The following is a 23905-nucleotide window of genomic DNA, read 5'->3' as shown; positions in this document are numbered from 1 at the left end:
ATAAGATGTCCTGATAATTCTCGCTGAAGATGCTTTATAATCCTTTGTTTAACTTCTATCACTTAATGTCAGGCTGGATGGCGGTTAAAATATTTATGGTTTATCTGTGCGTAAATGTTTGGGTGCGTCACGCGTAATTCTGCCTTAAAATGAACTTTTTCTGCCTCTAAATCACGATTCATGTAATATAATTCAGCCAGTGGTGTGTTTAATTTAACTCAGAGGAGTTGCAGCCGAAGTGTCCGCGCCGGTAAACCTTCCTCATTCAGCCTTTTCTGCTTTTTTTTTTTTTTTTTTCTTTAGGACTCTCCTCTGCGAAAAGGAATTGGGTGGGAGTTGGAGCTGTGTTGGTTTGGCTTTTACCCCCAGTGTGGAGTTGAAGCCGTCCCTGCGCCTCGCATATACTCTGCATATCACAAGATTTGGTCTCTCCTCTCTCTTTTCTGGAGCTGCTGTAGGACTGGCTATGGCCACCACTACTTCCGGGATCCGTCATTTCATTCGCCCACCGCTCAGCGCTGCGAACTGACTCTGTTTCTATAAGCAAGCTAGCAGCCAACCTGCCAACACTCGCTGACACTCACTCATCTCAGTTTCGCCAGATAGACGAAATACCTACGGGGGAAAGAAAGGAAAGATCCGAATCGCAATCTCTTAATTTCTACTGCTTTTTTTTTCTTTTTTTACGGCGATAATAAAACAAGATAGCGATCTGGAGGCATTAAAGGAGACGCGGACTTGCGGGATGAAAACGGACTAAAAAGATTCGTCCTTCTCTTGAACATCATCACCAACCGTCATTCATTCATTACCTTGACAACCTCTGGCTTTGATTGACAGCTGGAGTGGCAAAAAGCCATGAGACACGACAGTTTAGTTACATGCAGGTTGTTGATGGGCCGATTGTAACCTTCACTTTGGCGCATTTTTTCTTTTTTTTTCGAGGAAAGAGGGAAAACGAGAAAAATTGCAAAACTCCCCGATGCTACGATTTCAACTGAGCCGCACTGGCGAATAGGAGAAGTCGCAAAGTTGGTTGAAAAAGGAATCTTGCCTCTAAATCACTTTCTAACCGGGACTGGGATATTAAATATACGACAGATTCAGGAGTTTATTGGAGCGCAGCCTGATGGCGCAAAGGGTAGGTTTTAAATCTCCTACACTTACCTGTTCAAATCCACTGTAGGGAGGCCCTCGTATCGATAACCTCTTGTCGGGTGGTGGCAAATTTACAAAGTATTCATATCAAAGCCGCTATATCTGACATTTTTTGCAGCGCCCCTGCTCTTCAAGCAAAGTGACAGCCTCTGCTTTTGCCGTCAGACTCCACGACAGTCGTGGAGCAGTTTCGCAGGAGACTCCAAACTAATTCGCTCTTTTCACCCACCAAACTCTCTTCGGCGGAGCACCTAAGTTAGAATGTTTTTGGTAATGACAAACCGCTTAGTACATAGAATATATTGCACTTTTTCCTGCCCTGGCTGCGGCGCCTTTTCAGCAGCTTTCTCCTCTGCGTGTGTTCACAACGAGGCGGCATGCTTTTTGTACTTTCCACGTTTGTTTCAAAAAAAAGTAACCGGGCAGCGCGCTGACTTTTGCTCTGATTTTGTTCCCAGTACGATGAGCTGGCCCATTACGGTGGGATGGACGGAGTCACGGCGTCGATGTACGGGGACCCGCATGCTCCCCGGCCGCTTCCTCAGGTCCACCATCTGAACCACGGACCGCCGCTGCACGCCAGCCAGCACTACGGAACCCACGCTCCCCATCCAAACGTTATGCCCACCAGCATGGGCTCCGCTGTCAACGACGTTTTAAAGAGGGATAAAGATCAAATTTATGGGTAAGGTTTGCATGAACCAAACACGCCTACAATTATTATTTTCCCCTCTAAGTTTTCAGCTTTTCTATAAGTTAGTTTTGTTGGAGTTTCTCTCCCACCACTACATTTAAATAGCGTTTTGTGCAGGATTGACCGCAATTTCGGAGCTCTATTGTCGGTCAGGGGACTTTTGTTGACGTGTAATTTTAGACGCATTGTAGAAGGCATCGTCAAGCCTGCAGTAAGTACGAGTAAGCCTTGAGCTTGAAATACAAGCTATAAAATAATATGGAAGCTCTCTGCGCACAGCCCAAGCTCGAAAGCAGAGCACAGCCTGCGTGGAAATACAGTGAGTAAAAAAAACTATTTTCAACATCACAACAATTGTTCCATGTTAGAAAGTTCGCTCTAATATTACTTCCCACTTTTATTTGTCCGTTTTTTGAAAATAGCCTCCACTCATTCCAGCGTTCATGTAGCTGCTTGCAAATAAAAACTTCTCAAATGTTTTCAGACGCTGTTTGCAGGGACACAGACGCACAGAGCGCGTTACAACGCACCGTGTGCCTTTCATAATTCCCCTTTCACCTGATTATTCTCTGATATTGACACAGAACGCCTTTGGACGCCCTCGCTGACGATTGCAAAACTTTGGAAATGTTCTCAGAAAAATTACTCACCGGCACACGTGCGCAGAAAGTGCCGTAATCCGCAGTGTATCATTCTAATCTGGGATGGAGTGCAGAGAAAATCCTCCTCATCTCTTTCACACACGTTTCCATACGCGGAATATTCGTTTTTTGTGTTGACACAAATCTAAACGACATAAATTCAGGAAGAAATGGCAGTTTTGTGAAGTGAACGTTTGCTCTGGAAATAACGTTTTATTCTCAAATTATTATTTAGTCTCTAAAAATTATTTTGGTGCCTGTTTGTCTCATGATGCTGATTGCATGGAAGTTAGACTTTAGCCATTTTACACTCACTCCTGCCTCGCTTTTAAAAACGCTCTAGCTCTAATAGTAAAATCCTCGGTGCGTCTTCGTGTAACTGCAAAATTATTATTTCACCGCAACTTTTATTTTTGCACAATTTCTCTAAAATCCCAGTGTCCACTCTAGGGTGTGCCAGCCCTGTTTTTTTTGTTTTGTGCATTTTTCTTGACTTCTCAGCCGTTTTTAGTTTGCACTGCAAGAAATGTCACCCTCAACAAGTCGATGCATATCAACATTGAGTCTAAATCCTCAAATGCCCCGAAACCAGGAGTAAAATATTCCAGATGCGTGTTTACCCATGCCTCCAACTCAAAGCAGCTTCCGACAACAAGCATCTTGATTCCAGATATATTGTTTTGTATTTTTAAAACGCGGCCACTCGTTTAAAGAAAAGTGTGTGAAAACTACCCAGCAGGGGAAAAGTAAAATGCTCCTCATCCGACTGTGTTAGATTTCAGCTGCTGGAGGAGAAGTCAGAATTGTCGATGCATGGAGCCGACAGATATGCAGGTTGATTGGACATTTTTTGCAGTGGGCATGGTGGAGCCGGTGTGCCGCTTGTACTCAGGCTGTGTTTCCCCTCTTGCAGTCACCCTTTATTCCCACTGCTCGCACTGGTTTTTGAGAAGTGCGAGTTGGCGACGTGTACTCCGAGGGAGCCCGGCGTAGCAGGCGGCGATGTCTGCTCCTCAGACTCCTTCAATGAGGACATTGCAGTCTTTGCCAAACAGGTCAATTTCGAAATATTAAAGATATGTCTCTTGTATTGTTGTGGCTGCATAGTTTTCTGCCTGCTTCATATTTTAATAGCAGTAAAAACTTTCTCCTGATGTGATTAAAGAATAGTGTCTGTGCAGGATTTCCACTGAAGTTGTATTATCAGGCTACACTGCAGGATAGAAACAGACACGCATTCTGCACATTTCATGCCAAACTAACTTTGACATTTGGTGTGTTATTTTAGGTCCGAGCAGAAAAACCTTTATTTTCATCAAATCCAGAGTTGGACAATTTGGTAAGCGCACACTTTGACCTCTCTGTCTCTCAATAATTGCCTCTTCGGTGCGGTCATACCCTGCCGTGTTTTTGGGATACTCTGGACTGTCCGCAGCATCACACGGTCACTATGTGAACATATGATTAAAACTTCCGCGCAGATGTCAGATCAGTTTGGTAGTGAGGCTGTGTGACCACAGTCGCCGCTGTCATTGTTCAGTCTTCCCATCTAACCGGGCCAGCTGACCAGCGTGTGTGATGACCAATTAGATTGTGAAATGCAGCTTTTCCTTTTGCAGTTAAAAAAAATATTTCGCCCTCTCTGGCTGCCAGTGCGCCACACAGTGTTAAGACGGATCTTATGATAACTCCACAGAAGAGTAAAAAAAAAATAAATAAATAAGGGTGTAAATGTTCTAAATCTTATAAAAAATAGTGTGAATTTTGTGATGTGGATTGTGTTTATTTTGCTCTTTTTTTCAGATGATACAAGCCATACAAGTATTACGGTTTCACCTCTTGGAATTAGAAAAGGTAAATATTATAAATCTATATATTCTCGACCACCTGCCCAAAGAGCCTGCGTTTTAATGCAGCTGATATTATTAAAGGTGCAGTTCTGCAGCCATGTTTTAGAAATAACCCGGCGTGCAGTGGGAGAAAAGTTTCAGGTGTTCCATTTTCCTAAAATCTGCTTTTTTATTTAGCCAACTGTTCATGTAACTGTTGCTAAAATACGCTGGACCCTCTGTGCTCACGTTGCACGCTGTTATCGATCCGCAGATTTAGTTTCATCTCATGATTTCCCCAGCTTACGGCGTGCTGTTTATTTTGTTGTCGTTCAACTTGTTGCTCCAGTCTCAGGAGAATAATAAGCACTGCAACAATTTCACTATTGTTTCCTCGCCGCCGATAATGCCCCTTAATTGGAGTTATTGTTGGACTGGCTGAAGCGTTTCCCCATCCTGAAAAAAAGGTGTTTTCCTCTTTTATTTTTTTCTCTCTAGGTGCACGAGCTCTGCGACAATTTTTGCCACCGGTACATCAGTTGTTTGAAAGGAAAAATGCCAATAGATCTAGTTATTGACGAGCGGGATGGCAGCTCAAAATCAGATCACGAAGAACTCTCGGGATCGTCGACTAACCTTGCAGATCACGTAAGTCACAGAGCCTTTATTATATTCCTAATGCGGTGTGTGCTGGCTTTTCTGCATGCGCCTCTGCTGCTGATGGAAAACACCCGAGCTCTCATGGTATTTGGTAGACTTTTGCATATGAACAATCGGCTGTTTTGAGATGATCAGATCCGTCTGACGCGTCTCATAATGCCAACATTTGTGCTGCTTAGCCTCTGCTCAGTGTGTGACCCTGCTGTGCCATCAGTAAATAGAGCATGCTCTGTTCTGCAAGGAAAATCTGCCGATCGATGTTCTAAGGTCAAAAGCTAGATGCGATACAATAGACTGAGTTATTGTTTTAGTCTTTTGATTAGGGGCAGTCATGTGTGCATAATGCGTCCGAGCTTGCTTGCGTGCTGGAGATTGGAGAGAGTGTGTGTGTGTGTGTGTGTGTGTGTGTGTGTGTGTGTGTGTGTGTGTGTGTGCGTGCGTGCGTGCGTGCGTGTGTGCATTAGAGGGGTGCGCGTGCGTAAATCGCTGCCGTGCATTATGGAGAGTTGCACGCTGAAAAAAAAAAACAAAAAACGTGAGGCAATTATCTGTTACGCAGGTTTAACGTTAAAGCAGGGTATCAGCGGTAAGCTGTAGCTTTAGGCCAATATTTAAAAAGAAAAGGGCTTTATATTTGGGGGCTGTGGGAGCTGGATATGGCCTGTGCGTAAAGCTGTGGATTTTTGCTGCAGAGGTGGAGAAAGTGGTAGCCTATTGAAATAGATCTCAGAGCTAAAGGCTTATAGCATCAATGTCAAGTTCACAAGGCATATGATGGTTCGTCTGGAGGCCTTCCATTGCTGTTGATGTTAATGTGTTTAATTGTTTCGTATTGATTGCCGTGTGGTTTGCTCTGCAGTGGCTTTCTCCTCTGCTCCCCGTTTTATGGCTGGAGGCTCCATAATGCTGAATTCAATTATATGCACCTGAAGTACAGTAGCTTTAAATTTGGAGATCGATTCCCTGCTTTAAATCGTGCATTTTCGGTGTAATAAACACAACCCCCCCACCCCTCCCCCCCACCCCCGCGATATGGATTGAGCTGGCAGTGTATTATTGAGTTGATATCTGTGAATTATTGCGTCTTGCATGCCTGTGATAAAGCTAATGTTTTGGTGAGGGGGGAAAAAATGATCGGGCTCTTGCAACAAAGTGACTAGTTAATATCTGTGCAGCACAAGGCCAAGCCTATTAGGAATTAAAGCAGATTTAAGTGTTATGCAAAGTCACTGCGCTGCATCTGTTGGGTCTGGCTATAGGCCTAATAGCGGTGGATTCCCTTTGAAAGCCCGTCGCGTTCACAGGGCCACGCAGCGCACCGCACAAGGTGACTTAAAGCATAATTAGACCGAAGATACCGATGTTGGTTTTGAGAAACGGTCAAAACGGCAATATTGTGGTCCTCCAGCACAAGTGTAGAAATGAGGCATGCTGTTGTTTATATTGTAGAGATTAGATAAACTAGCCTGTTTAGTTTCATGGCAGATGGTTGATACTCAAGCCAATTTCCAATGGTGCCTCCAGTGCTCAGACACCAGCTTTGTCATCAGTCCACTTGTGAGAAATATTTTGATAATTAGAAATTTAGATATGCCAATAAAGCAAATCAGGGGCAGCAATAAACAAAGAGGGTTGCAGGACAAGCCATTTATCTTGGAGTCATTTGGACTGACCACCTCATTAGGTATTTAAGTTTTGAGGGATTTATTTCTCTTTTGTGGCACCAATGAACTTTTTATTATAGCTAACTGCTGGGCTCAATTTGACAAAAGCAGAAGTTTTTTTTTCCTCCCCCTTGTTTGCTTTTAGAGCTCTGTCTGAGCTGAGTGCTACATGTTATGGAAATACACACACTCCAGTTTATAGGTGTTTGTTTTTGTTTTTTCATAAAGGAAAATGCATTTTGTGCAGCGCCTGGGAGCGTGTGTGCACCTCTGCTTTCCTGTCAATACTGTTTGGAGAAAGTGAAACTGTTGAGGCGGCAGTGTGTGCGGAGCAGTCGTGATCTAAAAGCCTTGAAGTAAATAGTTAACTTCTTCAGCAGTAATTTCTATGTCTAATTGAAAGGAGTCCAGCTTTTCATGCCCAAAATGTGCTTTGAATACTGGAAACAATAGACAAAAAAGGAAAAAAAAAAAATGCATTTGGCTGCAAAACTGTGCCGCTGGAGGGAAAGCAATTTCTGTCCTACTTGTCTTGATTTATTTATTTTATTCATTCATTTGTATTTGGCTTTATTTTATTATTCATTTCGGTCCTCGCTTCCCATTGAGGAGAGGGAGGCGGTTTGATAGTTAGATATGCTAATTTATTTAGTTAGAATCTCTCACGTCCATTTTTCTTTGCTTTGATATGCATTTTTAATATATAGCCCTGGGCTACATCTCATTTGGTGAAAGTTGGTTTTTCTGGAGATGATGAGGCTCTTCACTGTGAAGGAGGCGCCCGTTGAGCTTGTTTTTCACGTGTGTGTGTGTGTACATTACGTGTTTGTGTGTGCGCGTTTCCTTCCGTTTCTCCCTCGTTCCGTTTCCCTCCTCTCCCCTCTTCATACCTGAAAGAGGAGCATAATAAGCGCAGTTTTATTTACACTTGAATGCAGCATTGTCTCTGAGATGATTGGATTATGGTATAGTGAGAGCGGGATGAGTCCTTGCTGACACTGTTGATTTCCCTTATTCGCTTGCGGTGACTATCACAACCATGTAGCCCACCCAAGGCTTCCTAACTCATCGCCCCTCCTCAGATCAACCCCATCCCAATTAAAAGAAAGAAAAAAAAAAAGATGTTGTATTACACATGAAGGGTGATGGGGAAAAAGAAAAAACAGAGCGGTGCAGATTTGTAAACGGTTGGTAGAGTATGTGTGTGCGCTTGTCAATGGTTTGCTCTCTTGTCTTTTAATTAATGAATAAAATTTCTGTCTCTTCTGTGCTACATCCAATTAGGGAGGCAAATAGAATTAACAGTGTCTGAATATTATCTGTTCTAATGAATTAGCCTTTGTGTCTTCTCGTGCCATTGTGCCGCTTCTTCAGTCAAGCTTACATATTAGCAGAAGGCTTTTCATTTCCTCCATGCATATGCATTACGCTTTTGAAACTGTCTTTGAATTTCTGCATAGTTTCAGATTTGTTATACAGAAAGTCTGTAGGATTTGCAGGTCCCGGCGCTTTGTTTTGGAGAGCTTTCCTCGGGGAGTGATAGTAGTTCCCATAGAGGTTATGGCGGAGCTTATCTTGACTGTGCATGGCTGGAAAAGGAAAAGGGGGAAAAAAGCTTTCTCTGTTTACATTTGATTCTCTGGTGCAGGCTCTGAGCACTGCAGGCCATTGGTCAGACACGGTGATGTCAGCGCAATAGTTCATCTTGTGCCCGTGCATTGATTTACTGTGTGTATCGGTGGAGATGGGTGCTCAGTAATGTCCTGCTTCTGTATGTCACTATGCACGGTGCAGCGCATGCACAGCGCTCCGTCTCCCCTCCTCGCCTGTGGACAGCGAGCCCTCGGGCCGAGCCGACCTGCTGAACCGTGGAATTTCTCAGTTTCGGAGGTGTTCTAATTCAACTAGCTTTGTTCTCCTCGGGGACCGACCGCGTTCGGATCCCTCCCCTCTCCCCTTCTCATGAAAACAGCGCATCGTTGACTTGGACCGCTCTCTCTGTTCCACACAATTGTTTTGTGATGGTGGGATGTCTGGCCTAACATTTCCTATTTGATTAGTGTTCAGAGGCAGGGCCCTGTTGGCAGGCATATCTAATCACCGCTACCGTGGCTGGAGAGAGGCTAGGCTCACTTGTTGCATCTCCCACACTCTGCTTCTTTTAGCTGCATGTATGCTCTAAATGACTGCAGTAAAAAACAGCTGCTGCTCAGTCATCTAAGGATCATGACATGCATGTATGTTGACTTGTATTCAAATAACATGCAGTTAAAGTTAGTCCAGACATGCGCTCAGTAGCCACTTTATTAGTCACACCTGTACAATCTTTTGCAAATTCACAACAACAAGCCATAAATTCCACCTTTATGAGGTTTACGATATAATTTCAGTTGACTATCAGAAATATGTAAATTGAGTTATACCTTTATGACTGAGGTCATAGTTAAAGATGGTGTTGTACTGGACTAGGTTATATTGAGAGGTGTTTTTGTCCTTCCTGTTTACATCCATGCACACATTAGAAACACCACTCAGTATAATACAGAACAACACCACCTTTAACTACGACAGTGTCAACAAAAACTGAACATTATAGGCATCATAAGAGCAGACTTGATGGCAGAACAGTTGTTTTGGAGTGCATTAGTTTGTACAGGTGTGTGAGCAAAGTGGCCTCTGAGTCTATATTTACAGACTCATTTGAAAGCCCATATTTTCTGTTTATTTGCGACAAGGAATAACTGAAAGTAGAATTACATATAATGTCTTATATTTATGTCATTTTGTATTTTGGAAAAGCTCTGTCATTTTCATGAGCGCCAAAGCCATGAATCAGCCTAGAAATCCCATTTTTTGTTTAATCTCCTCTTTCTCGAGTCATACTTGTACATGCAATCTGTCATTCACTACAGTGAAAAGGGTTGTTTTTGCCCCAGAGAAAGTTTCGAAGCATAAATACAATCAGTCAATCCCGCGTGTCTGTTAAAACATGCTCTCGTGAATTATTAGCTGCTAAATTAAGGACTCTTTATATTCGGGGTAATTGAGGGTGTTGTAAATACTCAGTTGTTCAATGGAGGTGCACCTACACTTTTCTAAAGTGACTGTGTATAATTACGTGCTCAGCCCTACAAAAATGTGTGAGGAGTTTTTCTCTGTTTATACCATGTGGCAAGATGTGTCTTGAAGTGTCAGCTCGCTTTATGATTTACGGTCCTGTATGTTTCTGGTGTGTCAGCGATTCTGTGCATGTTCAGCACAGGACCCCTGAAGCTGCTCTTCGAGGTGGCTGTGCAACACACACACACACACACACGCGCACACACACAGGACTAGTTGTTCTCAGCCTACTTTACACTGCTACTACCAACAGATTTCTTCCCTTTCCTCCGGCTTCCAGGGGAATTTGAGGGAAATTCAATGATGCCGCTAAATCAATTTTATTTGAAATTCCTAGGGATGTAGGCAGAGTGCAGGGAGGGAAGTGAGATTGTGCCAGGCAGGTGTTTGTAAATGAGAAACAGGGGACAGGAGCAGAGGAGACGGCAGCATTCTCCTGCTCTCCCGTGGCCTGGCTCCACTGCAAGCCTTCCTCCCCATATTGTCTCCTGCTTTTATATTAATTACAACTTGTATTATCAGCTGCCAGTTGCTAACCCCAGCAAATAGAAAAGGCTGCCCCCAGAGACCACGCTTCTTTTGTATCTTATTCTCCATCTAGTCCTATTGTGTTTGTGTGTGCGTGTGCATTCCCGCCTGCACATGTATGTGTGTTTGCTTGCTGGCGTTCTCCTCCTCCTCCTCCTGGTAACACTGCTCTTTAACACAATTAGTGAAGAGCATGGAGTGAACCATGTTTGACTCCTAATTATGCCCAGCTTTAGGGAATAGTCACATGGGCTAGAGGGCTTTTTTCTCCTCTTTTGCTTCTTCCTCTATTTCTTGTGTAGGTTGAAGAAGACTGTTTGGGTGACATGATTTTTTTTTTTTTCCCCAACTTGTTTGAACTTTATCAGACCCACGAGGATTGTGACAAAATGGTTGTGTGTGTTTGTGTTGTGCGGTGCGGTGTCTGTTGATGCACCCTCCGTAGCTCAGAGAGGCGCACTAAATTATTCATGGGGAGGAAAGGCTGTTGCTTTTGTCGCCTTGTTGAGCTTGGAAAGTTAACGCTTTTGTTGTGGTGTTTGTTGTCTTGTTTTGCAGACAGGGTTATGAATGAGAGGTGACTTACAGGTACTAAAAGAGGGGACTGTGCCTCATCAAAGGTATCTGCTGCATATTCACAGGGCCCAGTATGCACTGTGTTATTATTATTAGGTCATCTAAAGTGCTGCAGTCTGCTTTTTTTTTGCCCTATGAGAAACAAACTAACGAAGCCTTATCTATATCCCTGCATACAGGCCCATTAAACCCACAGGGTAGCAAATCACAGCAAAATATCATTCCCTTTAACACCATTAGCTGAGGTGTCTTTGAATTTAATTTAGTGCCAGCCCCATTAAAAATGACACATTACTCTGCAATGATAGCTAAATTAAGTCCTATCGATTCAGCTGTTGCATTAAAACCATGCTGTGGCCATAGCTGGCAAGTGTTAGAGAGAGAGAGAGAGAGAGAACAAGAGAGCGAGACTGTGTGAGAGCAGCGAGCATAGTTTTTCAGGTCTGTCTTGCATCTTGCCGGCAGTGGGTGTCTCATTGTGAGGAAGCAGAACCCAGTCATTTTCTTCTCTGGGAACAACAACAGCCCGTTCGGAGAGCACCGAGCCCAGCTCTGCCTAAATACATTATGCACTCTGGGAGTCTGGAATTTTTACCTCTCTTTCTTCCTTCCCTCCTTGTGCCACATGACACAGACAGAATTAGACTGTTTTCAGAGAGCTGATTGCCACATTAGTGATTTTACTCGGCGTACGCTGCCTTGAGAATAACAGAAAATTGCTGTAACTACAGACCTCGTTCCCATGAAGTGTACCATGTGTTGATCAGTGGCCCAGAGAGTGAGCACATCACAATCATCCTTCCCTCTCAGAGCAGGGACCCTTCTCCCTCCGCTCACTGTGGAGGGCTACAACCCACGCATGGGCTATTGTTCACCCTGTCTTCTTACCCCTCTTCTGGGTAATTCTCCGAGCTCTTTATCTGATTGCCATCCGGTGAACAGCTGACGCTGAGAGGGCCTTGAGTGGAGCGGAGGGTCTGAAGGGCCTTGTGTGTTTCTGTCTGCTGTTTTCAGCTCCGAGCTGTTTGAGAAAACAGCCCTCCTTCCCCAAAAAACTTAGCAGATAAAAGGGCCTCGCTCACAGGCATAGCAGCAGCCTCGCCTCCGCAGCCGAACGAGCAGCAGCACATCAGGACTGCGCACCCAGGGGAGCTCGGCAGCCGCTTGTCTTATAGCCTCTGTTCCCCTGCAAACCTCCACTAGTCTCCAGGCTCTATCCCGTCTGTCCTCCACCAGTACAGCTCACTCTGACTGGAGCACCAGAACAGGCAGGCAGGCTCCTCTCTGGCGGGAGCTGAGGGAAAAGAAGTTCTTCAGGAACTCCACTGAAATTAGACAAAATGGTAAAAACGGTCTCTTTCTTGGAATATTCTGCGGCGTGCACATTTTCCTTCTGCTCTCCTATGTATATGTATATGTGTTTATGTATGTCTGAGGGAGAAAAAAAAACCCCATAGCGGGAACTGAGAAGTGGGTTGAGGTTTGTGGGAAGCCTTGGTGCAGGCCTGTGTTTGTTTGGCTTGGGCTCTGCTCAAGGGGCTGCTTCTCTCGGGGGCCCCAGACAACGTTGGGCTTACGTTCGCCAGCATTTTGTCACCGCGCTCAGGTGACAGGTTCAAACGGGAAAGACCAGCTCGGGTCCCGTGAGCCGCGAAGCTGCATCAACTCTGCGTGAGGCGATGTTTGGAGGGTGTATTTGATCGAGGCTGCGTGTTTGCGGGCGCGAGTGTAGTAAATGACGTGATCGGTCTGTCCCTGTATTGCCTGAATGGCAGAGGAAATTCCACCTCTAGCCTGCCTTCATGTGGCACTGATAAAGCCTTTCCTGTACAGTAGAAAATCCTGTTTCCCTGTGTGCGGCGACAGGGCAGGGAATGACCAGGAAGGACAGGAGCAGAAGGAGAGAAAATGAGCTGCAGGGAGGGAGGGAAGGAAAAAAGAAAGACGTCTTAAAAGCTATGAATTTGTTTATGGACATTTCTTTGAAGTTAGCCAGCAGAGATTTAACACTTTTTTTCAGCATGTGTTTGTATATATAAAAGTGAGTGTGTGTGCATGTGTGTTTATACTTCTTGCTCTATTATGTCATTAGCATGTGTGCGTAAGTGTATTTCTGCAAGCCTCTGTGGGCGTGTGTGTATGTCAGAGTGGGCGTGTACACATTTTTGGCAGATTAGCAGGAGAATCACTGTCATATCTTATTTTCATTTCTGACAGTGGTAATGATTAATGGCGGCTGTGGTGTGTTTGGACTTTTTACCTCTATATTTCTCACTTGACACGGAAGTCTCAATTGGTTATGGTATAAACGAACTCCACTGGGCTCTGCCATATGTGTTTAGACAATTACTCACAAGTGCTCCACTCGCAACGTTCAAAATCAAACGCCACATTAACAGTGCTGCGTTTTGCTCTCATGCATTAATGAAGCACTTTGATTACAGTGTTTTGACTTATTGCCAGCTGCTTTAGTGCATTAGTTTCTTTCTTTTCATCTGTGATTTTAGTGGCATGCTTGATTGTCTTCTAGCTAGGAAACAGTCAGTGGGGCTCTTCGCCTTGCCAGGAGAATGTAAGCAGGCCAAGGACCCTCACAGTGCCTGTAGACTCTTACAGATGTCACTCTCACTTTTCCAGCATACTCATATGGTCTCTCTCTTTCTGTATCTCCCCCCTCTCTGCCTCCCTCTCCTCCCCTGCTCCCCCCCCTCCCCGCTCTCTCTGCTCCTGGTTTGCGGTTTGGACGGGGGAATGTGGATGGATGCACGGATGGATGGATGGATCCCACGCTCGCTTTCTCTCTTTTCAAACCTCAGAACCCAGCTTCCTGGAGAGACCATGATGACGCCACCTCCACACATTCAGCCGGCACACCGGGGCCCTCCAGCGGGGGACACGCTTCGCAGAGCGGTGACAACAGCAGTGAACAAGGTGAGCCAGCACAGAAATGGGCATGCACATGCATATGCACACACACACGCACATATGCATGCACTTGTGCACTCAAGCAGTAACACATAAACATACATAGATACAGGCACAGATCCATGCGGGACATATTAATCATCATGCATGGGTAGAGTTGCCAACACTTCACTTTAACCCTGTCTAATGTGAGATCTGCAGTCAATAGATGGCACATCTCTCTGCACACATACATCCCAGTCCTTCCTCTTGCACATTGGATTATCCCGCTTTTTGACTGGCATCCATGTAAACACATAGTCACACCTAAAAATGAACCCGCTTATCCACTATTACAAGCAAATACAAGCAACAGCCACTGTAATACACCAACCAAAGGGCTTTCCAAAATGTTGCTATTTAGAGAGCTGAACAAAAGCCGGTGATTAATAGTATATTTCTGCCAGTTCTTGTTTGCATTTAAACCATATTAACTTTGCTCGCACAACAGCCCCTAATTATGTCTCAGTGAGCCTTGTGTTATCTGGTACGTGACCTGCCAAACAGCAATAATGCATTTCAAAACAAACGTATTTGAATTTATTACAGACAGCGCGGGCAAATCACAGCTATCTGCCTTGTGTTTTTGTCACGGTCCGCATCAAATTTGACATGTAAATTATCAAAAGCGCATGCTGTTAGTTGAATTTAGAGGTGAGGCGCAGCATCAACACATTGTGAGGTTAAAATTGTTTATTAAATGCAACTGTTGCCAGTGCTGAGGGAACAGATGATGAGCTCTTGGCCTTTCCTTTCTCGTCTTCCCCTCGTTTTGAATGTATCAAGATCTCCTTTCACTCGCGGCAGAGTGTGTGTATGTGTGTGTGTGTGTGTGTGTGTGTGTGTGTGTGGATCTCTGTCTGTATCTGTGTGTGCCCTCTGGCAGTGTCCATGGTTTTGCATGAAATTTCATCACACCGTCTACACACACAAACCCTCAGATACGCACTTTACAGCAGCTCGCTCGCGGAGTGAAGCGGCTTGTTGTGTCCGTCGTATCGTTTTGCCGATAAGCGATCAAATGTATCGATGGGATGCTCGTCTGTGGTGGGGCCGTTTAAATCATCTTTTCCTCTTCAGACAGTAGCTGCAGCAGTTGTAGCCTCTGAAGCATTACTGACCACAGACCGAGGGCCGCAGCAGACCTCTGTGGTTGGCCGTGTCAGGACGAGTTGGATCACAGGCTGTTGTCAGGCTAGTTGATGATAGCTAGGCCTTGGCTAAGCAACAGGATATGTCTGTTTGACATTATGAACATAATGAAGGAATGGGCTGCAATAATATGACACTTAAGTGAACTTGATAGGGATAATTCCCCTTTTGCTTGCCCCCTCCATGGTGAGCAGAGCAAAGGGACAGTTATAGAACAGTCTCTTGCTCAAGGACACTCCAGCAGGGCAATTCTCACTGCCACCAGGCTTACTCTCATATAATACAGGACATTCTCACTATAGGATGGGCTTTTAGAGCGAATCAAACTCTATTTTTTTTAGCAAAAATAAGAGAGAAATTGCAGTAAATTAGCTGATGGATTTTCTGGTACGGAAGTTAATAATATTCTTTAAAAACACGGTATGAGTGCAGGTCAGAGGACAAAGCATAGAGTATTTACACTCATCTTTGCAATGCAAGTAGCATGGGAGATGGAGACTGGAGGAGCAGCAGAGAGAGGAGGGGGGATGAGAGAAAGAAATGCACTGCCTATTGATTATCTTACACACATAAGTACAAGTGACCTGTAATCCACAGAGCACTTATCGACTCCTCTCCCCACCGTATCCAGTAACAGCGGATCAATACAGGCCAAAGACAGTTACGGTACAGCACCGTGCGCTGGGCCAAGATGGACCCGGACTAGACCAGGGCGAGAGCCTGACCTGCACTGAGGAGTGCTATAAATGCAAGATCTGCCAGCTCAAAACCTTTGATGGCAACAAACAGCACAAAGTAGAGGCAGATATTTGAAAGAAGGCGAAGGAAGGGCCGTTGAAGCACAGAGGTGAAAGAGTGGAGAGGGTGAAAAAGTAGGCAGAGTGTGGAAAAAAAGAGACGAGAGAAAGAGGGCAGCTGATTTAATGGTCTAATGAGGCCGTCCTCCAGCCAGTTGTTTTGTGTGAGGCATGCTCTGACCTTTCGCTCCGCTCGGGAGCCCCGCCGCCTCATTTTTCACATTCTTGCAATTACGTTAACGCTTGAAGCGCTCGCTGACTCCCGACTCTGGCCCTTCCATTCTGACAGACCCTTCCCTCCCCAACCTCTCCACCTTTCCCTCCTCTCCACCACTCCACTCCACTCCACGCATGAACTAGCCTCCTATCTCAATGCATTTCCACATAAAATTTGTAGTCCACACTTTCAAGTCCACAGAGAAAATGTGAAATGTGTGCTTCACTTCAGTAATGGGGTCTTTAACAGCTTGGCCCCTGTTAAAAGGGGTGACGATGTGGATCAGTTGAGGAAGACAGAATGGATGGGAGAGAGTGAGAGAGAGGAGTGAGACCCGCAGTGCTTTTTGGTTTCAGCTGCCAAGAAAAACACCAACTTTCTTCCGCCGTCGTCCATCTTGAAAGGTGCGTTGTGTGTCCCCCCGTGGCTCGAAAACATTTACCTCGCATCCAGAAGCATCCCTGTGTTGAATATGTGACTCCACTCCATTTCTCCCAAACATGGTGAAGCGTATCTGACAGTGACCATCTGTTTTGAAGGCTAAAAAGTTTTCCCCTTTGGCTGATGTTAGGGGGATGTGCAGCAGAATCGCTCACGCATCTTATTTTCAAAAAGTAGTGTTTGTACAGTGCATGCAAGACTCAAGACGGTCGCTGTGAGCAAAATTCACTTCCTCAATCTCCGGGTTGTATCTCAGCATTGAGCATTGCTCTGAACCTGTGCCAAAAAACAATTTAACAAGTGCGCAAATATGTACTGCCCCTCTTGTGGAATAATTTATTGTCAAGCAGTAAACCAAGGTGAAGCATGCTCATAGCTGTCAGTAAAGATTGCCAGTTAAGGTTCTGACACATATGAGAAAGGTTTCAGCACAATGCTCAGATCTGCATCCTCTCCCTTCCCCCTGTTCCTAACAGACTTCTTCTTCCCTTTCATTTTCTCACAATTTCCCTCCAGAAAAAGAAAAAATGAATTATAACTCGCAGGGCAAATTCTGCACTCTCACTTACTGACTCTTAGAGAGCGACTCCCCATGTTCTGGCTAGATAAACAAATATCTGCAGTTAGAGATGGTTCAGAAGGTAACACACAATAACTTCAGTGGCTCTGCTTGCACATCATTTTGATTAACAGTCCTCTGGAAGTCCTCCAAGCTTATCTAGAAACATCAGAGACATCAGTTGCAGGGAGTTAAACTTGATGAATGTGCGTGCCTTAAGATAGCACTCGTTTCCAAGCTGCTGTCCATATAATACGTTAAACACCCAAGGTGTGATGGAGCAGCGTGATGAAATACTCTGCACGTTTGCCCACACCAAACACAGTAGAGTCAAATGCACTCATTCATGAACTGTAAATCCCCAACACTGATTCAGCACGGTAGGTACCGCTTTTCCCCTCTTGCTGTATACATGTGCGTCTGACTGAGTGTGTGTGCATGCCTAAGCTCCAGTCCACACTTGTAATTATTAGCTATGCATGAAGACCAAATCCACGTTGACATCTTGAGTGGCGAGCAAAGGGGCTTTCTGTGCAATTCTCCGATTCTACGGTAGATGGAAAAGGCTCAACAGAAGAGAGGAGAGAGCATTTTGTACATTTTCTCAGCAATTGAACAATCCCCACGCTCTGCGGATAGACAGACTCCCCAGAGAGCCCCAGAGAGGCAGAGATGGAGAGAAAGGGAGGAAGAGAGGGAGAGCTTGAGTGTTCGGCTCCAAGGGAGCATGCTGCGCTTGATGGTATTGTGGTACATTTGTGTGTGTGTGTGTCTGTGTGTGCGCGTGGAGAGTGTGGTGAGCTCCCTTGGCCCTGGCCAGGGGCCCCACTCAGCAAGGTCTTTGTGGTTGAGCTCGCTGGAGGGGGGTCAATCCTGGTGGGGACACGACGGCCTGTGTCCGCCCAGACAGTCCCAGCATGAACAAGGCCTGTTGAATCTGGCATTTTCCGGACCTTTGGCTTTGGGTTTTTTTTTTTTCTTCTCTACAGCCACACTTAGTGCTCAAGAAGACAGAAGATCGAGGCAGAAAAAAGGCCGAAAATGTAACCACAACAGAGAGAAAAGCAGAGTCGGTGCTAAACGCAAGATGGAAGCCTTGTTGCGTTTTAGTAGCCAATACTCCAGCTCTGGAGTGATCAGCGAGGTGTGTCTGTGTATATAAAATATACAGTGTGTGTGTGTGTGTGTATGTGTGTGTGAGGGCATGCATGTGCGTGTGTTAGCTGGTTCCCTCTAAGTGCCTGTTAGAGTTTAATTTAGTGTAGTAATTAAAGCTGAACACTGGCCCATAAACAACAGATAAACAATAAAGCAGGCCCAAGCCCTGCTGTTTCATGGCTCTCACTCCCAGCTGTTGGAGCACTGATAATTTCCACACAGTGCCCCCACCTCACCACAACACAATGCTGAAGCAACAAGGGTGTGTATGTGTTGCAAATGCATGCTCGGGTGTGTTTTAGTGTGTGATGGCAGAGGCTGAACACACACACACACACACACACACACACACACAAAAAAAAAGCCAAAGAAACATAAATACACAGGATATGTCCACTTCCCCTTCTCGAAAGAAAACACGGAGGGTCACAGTGAAGCAATCAGAAAGCGTAAGAGGAGCAGTCTGCCTCAGCGGCCACTTACTTACAAAACCAGCTCAACGGCGATCACATAAACGTTAAACAAAGTGCAGCCATAATGAACCGTGCATCAGCCTGCAACTTGCAATATGTCGCCATCAGCGAGTGGACTGAGCTCCGACAGAAAGCCCGCTAAAGATGCTTAATGAGGACGACAATGCTGCAGCGTTTCTCAACAAGCTTCTGTGTGCAACTCCGGCCTTGTCACTACATGTCAGCCCCACGTTAGTCAGGTGTCTGTTGTGAAAACAGCGCAGTGTGTCTGTCTGATGGTTTGTTGGGAAGGGGCAGGGCCATTGTTGAAAGCTGAGAGGAGTTGCTGTGGAGGGGGAGAAAACACGGTACGGAGGGGATACTTTCATGATCCCATTAGCATAAGAGAGGCTAAATTATTCATGCGGAGTGCTTAATCTATGGGGAAAAGTATAGTTAATGCACATAGTTTTAAAATGGATCTCTCCCTGCCTCTTGCCGCTAACACCAGATTCTTGCTGGATTCAGCATTCGCGGGCATTTACGGGAACGGCTGTCACTCTCCCTCACACACACACACACACACACACACACGTAGACATAGCATGTGTGGACATATGTGCACACTTGCTTCTGCACTTCAAGCTGTTTCAAGGGGCTCTGCTCTCAGGCTCATCCTTGCTCTCCCCCTCTCCATAAGTCCCTTTCTCATCCTCTCTCCCTCCCTCTCTTTCCATTTCTTCCTCCACCTCTCTCTACCTCTCTTTCTCTCACCCTCCCACCCTCCCTCCCTCTTTTACTGTCTCCCTCACACTCCTCTCCGCACTCACCCCTCTCTGTCTCGCTCTCAGTACCGCAGACTACCTGGCCCTCATCCAAAATGTGATTAAAGAGAATGATCAGCTCCCTCAGCTCCCTCCTTCCTTCCTCCCTTCCGCTCTCTCTCTCTCTCTTCCTTTTTTATGTCTCTCTGTCTTTCTTCTGACCCTGTGTTAGGTTCTTGGAGTCTATAGATCATGAGAGAGCGAAAAAAAAAAAAAAAAAAAAAAACGAAAAGCAAAGGAACTGCAAAAGGATGAGGACTGCCAGTAGAGTCAGCTCCGCTTCCAGTAACGTACTCCTCTACCCACAACATCACCACCACTCCATGCCCTTCCATCCACACTGTAGTTCTCCTCTTTCCCGCTCCTCCTCTTATCGTCTCCTCCTCTCTTTCTTCCCCTGCCTCAGCTCCGGCTGGGGCCTGGTCCCTCTGGTCCGTAATCATGAACAGGCCCCCGGCGCGACCCGGCCCAGCCCAGCCTGGCCCAGCTTGGCCAGGAACTGGGTCCTACACAGCAGGAAAGGCACATTAACTGGGTCAGCCTAATGTGCAAACTAATGTTTGGAGAACATAGGGAAAAAATTACCCAGATTATTCTGACAGCAGCTGAGGAGAATGTCTGTTTTGCGCCATTAAGGGAAAGCTTGAGGGAGATGGGTTTTTTTTTTCTTTCTTTCTTTTCTTCTCTTTCTGTCTTTCTCTGAGAAGTAGATGAAGACCAGCTTATCTGGGAAGGAGTTAAGCATAATTAAGAAGCAGAAAGGAAAAGGTGTTGCAGGGAAGTAATCATGATTGGAGTACAGTAAAGGGAGGGGAGCGTCGTCTTTTTTTCTTTTTTTTTTTTTTAACCAAAGGATTGGGCCAAAAACAAGGGCAGAGTGCAGTGCTGTTGTATCTGTTCATTATACTGTGGGTTTACACACCCATGTTCCATTGCTGATTATGCCAACGCATGTGGTGATGATGAGGAGTGCACAGGGGTCTGATGTAATATGGCTAAAAGGGATTTGAGCGCGTGCCCCAAAGGACATCTCCGCGTCCATTAATGCCGCCGCCGCCGTATTTTCACAAGGATGACAGTGCTTCGATTCTTTAAAGGGAGAGTGTTTTCCCAGGAAATTTTCTGTCTTGTTTCAGCAGGCTAGCCTGAAGGGGGTCAGCCAAGAAGTCACCCTTAAGAGGTGATAATCCAATTGCTCTAGTCCTCACCAGATTTGTTTTCCCCTTGTCTGGCACTGTGTTTGCGTGTGTGTGTGTGTGTGTGTGTGTTTACAGAGAGTGCAAGCATGCGTGTGAATGTAATAGACATAGAATGGGAGGCAGAGGCAGCAAGATGCCACCGGTTTCTTCTGTGTCCAACCCCGGGCCCCATTCTAGATCAGAGAGAGGTTATGGAGGCCAAGTCTGTCAAAGGCACACCTGCAGGGAAACTCCAAAAACCCTGACTGCCAGCTCACACAGGCCCGTTTAAGGTGTGCTTATTTGGAGTTTAACCCTGACTTCAAATGTCCTTTCCCTCTCTCCCCCTTTGTGTTTGACCAATGGGCCTTGTGCTCTTTTACTCTCCTTCCTTTCTTCTGCCTCCCTTGGCTCTTTAATCTCTTCCACCACCCCCACCCTCCCAATTCTCCTCCCCCTAATATCCGAACCCCACATCACAGCAAAGGTCCCTCCCAAAAGACAGCAAGCGGTTTGAGGAGAGTGGCTCAGCAAGGCCAGCTACAGCTCGTTCACTTGCTGTGTGGTTTTCTCTTGTGTAAACCGGGGTTTACACACTGAAGCATATGTGAAACTGAGCAGAGCAGCTATACCCTACAGGTAGTGCTTTAACCATGCTGCCACCGTCCAAGAGAGTGGGAGGATGATAAAGGAAGTGTGTTACAATCCGAGTTCTTCCTCTCTGCTGCTGATTTTCACGCGCACATCTTTCACGTTTATGCAAAGCTTTTGAGGGCATTATGCAAGATAAGCTCATTTTCTAGTCTGATTCCCACTCTAGTACATGCTTTAATGACTCTTAAAGCCAGGGGCTGCTTTTTTAGGCATAATAGCAGTCCCGCGGTCTCTCAGTTTCCATGTAGTCAGAGTGCTTTTTCCACACCTGATCACTTTTGTTCACCCATTTTATGGCTATTGGGGAGCAGGCGGAGGTGAGCGATTTGACAGTGGTTAGTGCCATGAGCCCTAATGTTTATTGGAAGCAAGCGTCTAATAATTTTTGATTACCCCAGAGGAGGTATTAGCCATGTTAGTCAGCAAGGATAATTTCTTATTTACATGCCCCAAGCAGTGAGCACTCTGAAGGAACACTGGGGCTAAATGCGCAACAAAACGAATCAAACATGCCAAACGAGATGCTCCATCCTGGCTGGCTGCAGGGCTGAGGCTGAGAAAACCTTCATTATGCATTTACCATAATTCATTTAGAGGGTTATCAATTTGCAGAATACAGAGGAGATGTTTGGAGGGGGAAGTAAGAACACCATATCAAACGAAGGAAGAGAAAAAGGAACAAGGGAAGGCGAGATGAAAAGGAGTAAGATATTCAAGGATAGCTCAGTGCCTGGATTTTTAAAATGTTGTTCCAATTACACACTTTTCCATGTTCTGAGGCAGAACTTGCATGTTAAATGCTGCAATCTCTTCCCTTTTACCACTGTCACGCTCCGCCCCCTAAAAAAGCAGAAGCTGATTTCCCTTTAATGAAAGCCATTTGGCCCAGGAATTCTCTTCTACACAATTTTTGTTGAGATTGAGGCTACACAGAGATGTTCTAGTTCAAATATTGTCTTTCTGTTCATTTAGGGTCGCTCTTTGTTTGGCTGCTGCCCTGCTTACTCAAGGGTTTCTTGTATCTGTCTCTCAGTGTGGATTTCAGGACAGTTACTACATGTTTTCATTTTTCTCTCCTGGCAACACATGCTGAGAGAAGAAAAAGACCTTTTAAAGCATCTTTCCCTCTGCCATCAGGCAAGGATGACTAAGGCCCCATTAGAACAATTGGAGGAAACTTAGGGAGACGGGGAGTGTTTAAAAGAATGAAAGCAGCCAGAAAACACCACTATCTTGTGATAACCAGTGCTTTCTTTTATTATCTAAACACAAAAACCTCCACCTTGGAAAAATTGTACTCACTCTATAGCTTCATTCAAAAATAAAACAATGAAAAGAGAGAGGGAGAAAAAAAAAGCGAGACAAACACAGAAAAAACATTTAACATTTTCCAAAGTGGGGGGGGGGGGGGGCTGCATTGTTTAGTACGAATGCTTACTCCCAGGGATGCAGTCCTTAGACAACTGAGTGTCTGCAGGAGACATCTGTGAAGCCTGACCTCGTGACCCCGGAAAGAATGCTCTTAAGGTGGGGGGAAAACTGCCTTTACCACTGCATCATGGCCTACAGGATAGCCCAGCAGCCGCACAACAAACACAGACACTGCAGAAAATAACAACACAACGGACCAACAGTGGGTTAAAAAAAAAGAAAGAGAGGGAATGAGGTGAAAAAAAATGTGGAAAAGTGTGGAGAAAAAGCAATAGAGATAGGGAAAAAGAGGGAGAGACGGGCAGATAACGTGCAGAAAACACAGACCCACTTGATGTGAACTGTGCCTCACAGACCTGGCTCCTTTGCCCCCCCCCCCCCCCCCCCCCCATGAGATCATTTTCATCCTTTATGAGTCAAAAGGAAGCCCGGTTGAAAATGAAAGGTTACACAAGCCAGAGCCCGAGCCCTCGGAGTGAGAGAGGAGAAGATCCCTGCTGCAAGGGCCCTGCTGCTATTCAAAGCACCTGCCATTGTGTGGGCGCCCATCCAGGCCTATTGTTGTGCAGAAATTAGTCGTGCTCCCTTTGGCTCCCTTCGGCTCCAGAGGCATGCGGCAGACCCCCTTGTTGTTTTGGGTTCAGATACGTGGCTGGATAGATGCGTGGCCCCGGCTACCATCACCACTGGCTGTGGCCCTTTGCCCTCTCTCCCAAAGCACAGTATCATTCTGCTTTTTTCTCGTCCACTGTCTGCTGTTCACGTCTCAAGAAGACTTGCAGGCCAACATTCCTATAGTTTTCTCTGTCTTTCTTTTGTACTCCTACTCTCCTTTCTCCTTTGGTGTATATGCTTATTGTTCTTTGGAGCACCCTCATTATACCCATGGTTATATTTTAAGGGCCTCTCTCTTTGATTTTGGTCTCGTGGGGAGCGAGTGGTGGGCTGGTGGGAGCTGTAGGGCTGGCCCAGCTCTCCGGGCTCCCCAGCCAGCGTCTCGGAGAGTGGGCTTGGGGGTATTGTTGGGCTGGGCACCGCCGCAGAGGCGCTGGTGCTACTGTTAGTGCAGGGGGTGGATGTGAGGGGAAAATTGAAAAGTCAATAACGAAGGCCGCACGAAAAAAAAGAAAAGAGAGGGTGAAACAAAAGGAGATGGAGAGCTTCAAAAAGCTGAGAGCTATAGAGCACTGCTAATTAATAGCATCAGA

The 23905-nt window shown here is 45.6% G+C and overlaps 1 protein-coding gene across 8 annotated transcripts in view; it reads left to right on the top strand.

Annotated features, from left to right (window-relative positions):
* Positions 1–367: 367 nt before the first annotated feature.
* meis2a (Meis homeobox 2a) overlaps positions 368–23905 on the top strand; it is a 79009-nt gene continuing 55471 nt past the window's right edge. For 4 of the 8 annotated variants that reach the window (XM_076748209.1, XM_076748208.1, XM_076748207.1 and 1 more), the window contains exons 1-7: positions 452–1141; positions 1617–1843; positions 3407–3548; positions 3782–3832; positions 4297–4347; positions 4821–4970; positions 13687–13801. In XM_076748209.1, the coding sequence (XP_076604324.1) occupies positions 1130–1141; positions 1617–1843; positions 3407–3548; positions 3782–3832; positions 4297–4347; positions 4821–4970; positions 13687–13801 (748 nt within the window). In that variant the 5' untranslated portion in view covers positions 452–1129. Of the gene's footprint in view, positions 1142–1330; positions 1429–1616; positions 1844–3406; positions 3549–3781; positions 3833–4296; positions 4348–4820; positions 4971–13686; positions 13802–23905 lie in introns of those variants that run through there. The other 4 variants (XM_076748206.1, XM_076748202.1, XM_076748205.1 and 1 more) reach the window with 3 other exon arrangements.

This window comes from Chaetodon auriga, chromosome 14, assembly GCF_051107435.1.
Source record: "Chaetodon auriga isolate fChaAug3 chromosome 14, fChaAug3.hap1, whole genome shotgun sequence".
NCBI lineage: Eukaryota > Metazoa > Chordata > Actinopteri > Chaetodontiformes > Chaetodontidae > Chaetodon > Chaetodon auriga.
This window is presented reverse-complemented; position numbering and strand designations above follow the sequence as displayed.